The 3,625-nt window shown below is 48.0% G+C and overlaps 1 protein-coding gene across 5 annotated transcripts in view; it reads right to left on the bottom strand.

The window, feature by feature from the left end:
- Anxa9 (annexin A9) overlaps positions 1 to 3,625 on the bottom strand; it is a 22,549-nt gene that overhangs the window by 13,646 nt on the left and 5,278 nt on the right. For all 5 annotated transcript variants that reach the window (XM_013509919.1, XM_013509918.1, XM_013509917.1 and 2 more), the window contains 4 exons: positions 3,434 to 3,493; positions 2,720 to 2,804; positions 2,487 to 2,582; positions 2,332 to 2,390 (listed from right to left, as the gene is read on the bottom strand). In XM_013509919.1, the coding sequence (XP_013365373.1) occupies positions 2,332 to 2,390; positions 2,487 to 2,582; positions 2,720 to 2,804; positions 3,434 to 3,493 (300 nt within the window). The remainder of the gene's footprint in view (positions 1 to 2,331; positions 2,391 to 2,486; positions 2,583 to 2,719; positions 2,805 to 3,433; positions 3,494 to 3,625) is intronic.

Genomic DNA, 3,625 nt, shown 5'->3' with positions numbered 1-3,625 from the left:
AAAAAAGAGCTGAGCATGGTGGCACACGCCTATAATCCCAGCACTTGAGAGGCTGAGGCAGGAGGATTGTTGCGAGTTTGAGACCAGCCTGGGCTACAAAGTGAGCTCAAGGCCAGCCTGAACTGCATAGCAGAACCATCTCAAAAAGACAAAAAAAGAAAGAAGGATTGTGTACTGCTCAAAATTTTCACAAATAAAATTTCTTTCACTGTCCAAAAAAAATTGAAGACATATTACAGTGGTACTTGAATACCTGAATTCATAACAATACAATTCATAATAGCTAAATTTGTTTTGTTTTGTTTTGTTTCGGTACCGGGAATCAAACTCACGACCTTGTGCTTGCCAGGCAGGCGCTGTGCTGCTGAGCGAAATCCCCAGCCCCTTGTTTTTGTTTTGAGACAGGGTCTTGCCATGTAGTGCAAGCTGGCCTCAAACTCATGGTGGTCTTCCTGCCTTGTGTACCATCACTCCCAGCACAATAGCTAAATCTTGGAAGTGGCCTACATGCCTATCAACACATGAATGGATAAAGAAAATGTGGATTTATACACATTTATGGTACTACTCTGCCATAAAGAAGGATAAACTTGCCAGGTGTGGTGGTGCAGTACTTGGGAAGCTGAGACAGGAGGATCACCATGAGTTTGAGGCCAGCCTGGGCTATATAGCAAAATCCTGTCTCAAAAAAAAAAAAAAGATAAATGAGTCATTTGTAGAAAAACAGATACACCTGGAGGCCATAATGTTAGGGAAAATAAATTAGAAACAAGCTTAAATATCACATGGTTTCTCTTATATCGAAACCCAAATATACATAAAGAGTAAAATAAAAATTTCCTAGAGAAGTTCTTGGTTTAAGAATTAAAACATTAAGCCTGAAGGGCTGGGAATATAGCTCAGTGGCATAAGCACCTGCCTGGCAAATGCAAGGTCCTGAGTTCAATTCCTGATACCAAAAAATAAATAAATAAACAGAGAAGGCTAGATTTGAATCCTCCTGCCCCAGCCTCCTGAGCAGCTAGGATTACAGCTCTATAGACTTGGTTTTTGTCAACAAGCCATGCTGGCTTCTCAGGCAGCACACAGAGAACTATTGTCCATTTACCAAAATGATCTCTTCTACCTTCTTCACATTTTACTCTCTGTAACTTGGTGAATTTTTTATATCTAGGTTTTGAGGGGTGATTCTCACAGGGGGCCTGGTTCATGGCACAGAACGACTGAATCCTGTTGGTGGACTCAAACTGAGGCTGCTGGTTCAAGAATGGACGATACAGAACAAACGCTGACCATCCCTCGGTGCTAAGCTAGCAGGCTAAGTGACACAGGGTGGCGAATGCCCTAAATTATTCTGTGCTCCTTAGGGAGGCTGTATCACTTACTAGCTGTGTGATTTGGGGCAGGCTCTCCAGCTTTTCGTTCTTTGGTGTTTTAGCTATGACACAAGGATGGAGCGAAGCTGTGATGATCAGCTGACATGTGTAACACTCTCGGGATAACCCTGGCACACAATAAATACCTGACAAACGCTGGCTCCTGTCATTCTAACGTTAGTACCGCTGCTGCTGCCTACAACTGACAAAAAAGCACCAGGGATTAAATCCAGGGCCTTTGCACTGAGGCACCTCTCCAGGCCATTTTTTACTTTGAGACAGGGTCTCGCTAAGCCACTAAAAGGCTTTTTTTTCTTTTTCTTTCTTTTTTTTTTTGGTCTTTCTGAGACAGGGTCTAGCTATGCAGTTCAGGCTGGCCTTGAGCTCACTTTGTAGCCCAGGCTGGCCTCGAACTCCCAACAATCCTCCCGCCTCAGCCTCCCCGAGTGCTGGGATTGCAGGTGTGCATCACGATGCCTGTAAGCCACTAAATTGCATAGGCTGGGCTTGAACTTGTGATCCTCCTGCCTCAGCCTCCCAGAGTGCTGGGATCACAGGCGTATGGCAATATGTCTGGCTACAGTGCACTGTTACAAAGCAGATTCATATCTATATTTGATCGCATAGGCATTAACAAGGCCCAAACAGTTTTCATGTTCTTGCTGGTCAGCTAGCTTAGTTCTAACTGAAGCTCCCTCCCCTCCCCTTATAAGGCAGGGGCTCTGCTCTCTGTAGAGAAGGGTTCCCTCTGCCACTGAGCTGGATCTCGGGCCCTTCTACCCACAAGAAGACTGCTGGGAACTGCAGGGGAAGAGGGCTGCTGTGGCTTTATAGAAGTACACGTGACACTGTTATGTTACCGGCAGCCTGAAACTCCTCTTCTGCCCAGGAAGAGCCCTGCCCCCACCCCCGCCCAGTTTGGCTCCACGAGGAGGGGAGGGAGCATGTGTCTTACCTGGAGGCCCCGGTGAAGTTTGTCAGCAAAGTACAGCGGCGTGTTCCTGGCCACTGAGGCTGGAAGCAGAGAGGCAGAGATGGAGAGGCAGGCCTGGGGCCTCAGTGTCCCATCCCAGGAAAGACCCCTACTCCACGCCTCGGCTGGGTCCCTACCTAGGCTGAGCAGGGCTGCCTGGGCATCTCCATGGAAACGGTCTCTCACAGCCTCCTCCAGCGCCTGCCCAGTGCACCACTGGTACAGGTCAAACACTTGCGTGGGGGAGTAGTTAGAAAGATAACTTGGTGTTGGTGGAAGTAGTCATCACGGAGAAAGGGGTTCCCCCTACCTCCCTCCACCACAGCTCGTCATCCAAGCAAGCTGAGGGATTAAGAAGGCCCATGTGTACCTCGCCTGAGGTGTTCTGGGTTGCGCTGGGTGAAGATCACGACCCATGTACCTTCTGTGCCGGGCCCTTCTACCTGCTGGAGCGCCTGGGATGGAGGCAGGAATCAGCTATGGTTGGGATGTTCCCAGAATCCATCATGACAATGATGGAAGGGAGATTAAGGATGGAAAAGGGGATTTTAACCTGTAAACTTGTATGTGTGCAATGTGTATGCCTGTATGCATGCACATGTATGCATGCCATGTATGCATGCCATGTATGCATGCACACATGTGTATGTGTGTGCCATGTGTATGTGCGTGCAGTGTGTATATGTATGCATGCACACAGATGTGTACGTGTGTGCGGTGTTGTGCCTGTGTATCTGTGTGTGCAGTATGTACATGTATGCACGCACACAGGTGTATGTGTGTGTATTATGTATTCATGAAAGAACAAGGCTAAGGTATCAGCTCTGCCCACACAACTCTTCTCTGCTTTGGAAAACTCCTGGTGCCCCAGGAAAGAAATAGTGCCCAGGATAGGGTCTGGGGCATCTTCTCAGGAGGAGACCGCTGATGAGCTCCTGTGAGATGACTGCCAGGCCCCTGGGCCATGCCTGCCCGAGGCAGAAACCCATTTGCAGGACATGGGAGCACAGCCAGGCTGTGAGAGATGTGGGGTGGGGTTGCGTCTTATGTGCACGGCCTTACAAAGGCCTAGGCCTCAGCTCACCTGGACATCTTGCTCTGCCAGATTGTAGTCAGTGATGCCACAGTAGTTCTCACGACCTCCCTGAAAGGAGACACTTCTCAGGTTCTCAGGAGGTCTGCCTTTCTTTCTCTTTCTTTCTTTCTTTCTTTCTTTCTTTCTTTCTTTCTTTCTTTCTTTCTTTCTTTCTTTCTTTCTTTTTCTTTCTTTCTTTCT

Source organism: Chinchilla lanigera, unplaced genomic scaffold, assembly GCF_000276665.1.
Source record: "Chinchilla lanigera isolate Chin_1 unplaced genomic scaffold, ChiLan1.0 scaffold00187, whole genome shotgun sequence".
Taxonomy (NCBI): domain Eukaryota; kingdom Metazoa; phylum Chordata; class Mammalia; order Rodentia; family Chinchillidae; genus Chinchilla; species Chinchilla lanigera.
Note: the sequence above shows the minus strand (reverse complement) of the source record. Positions and strands in the feature narration are given on the sequence as shown.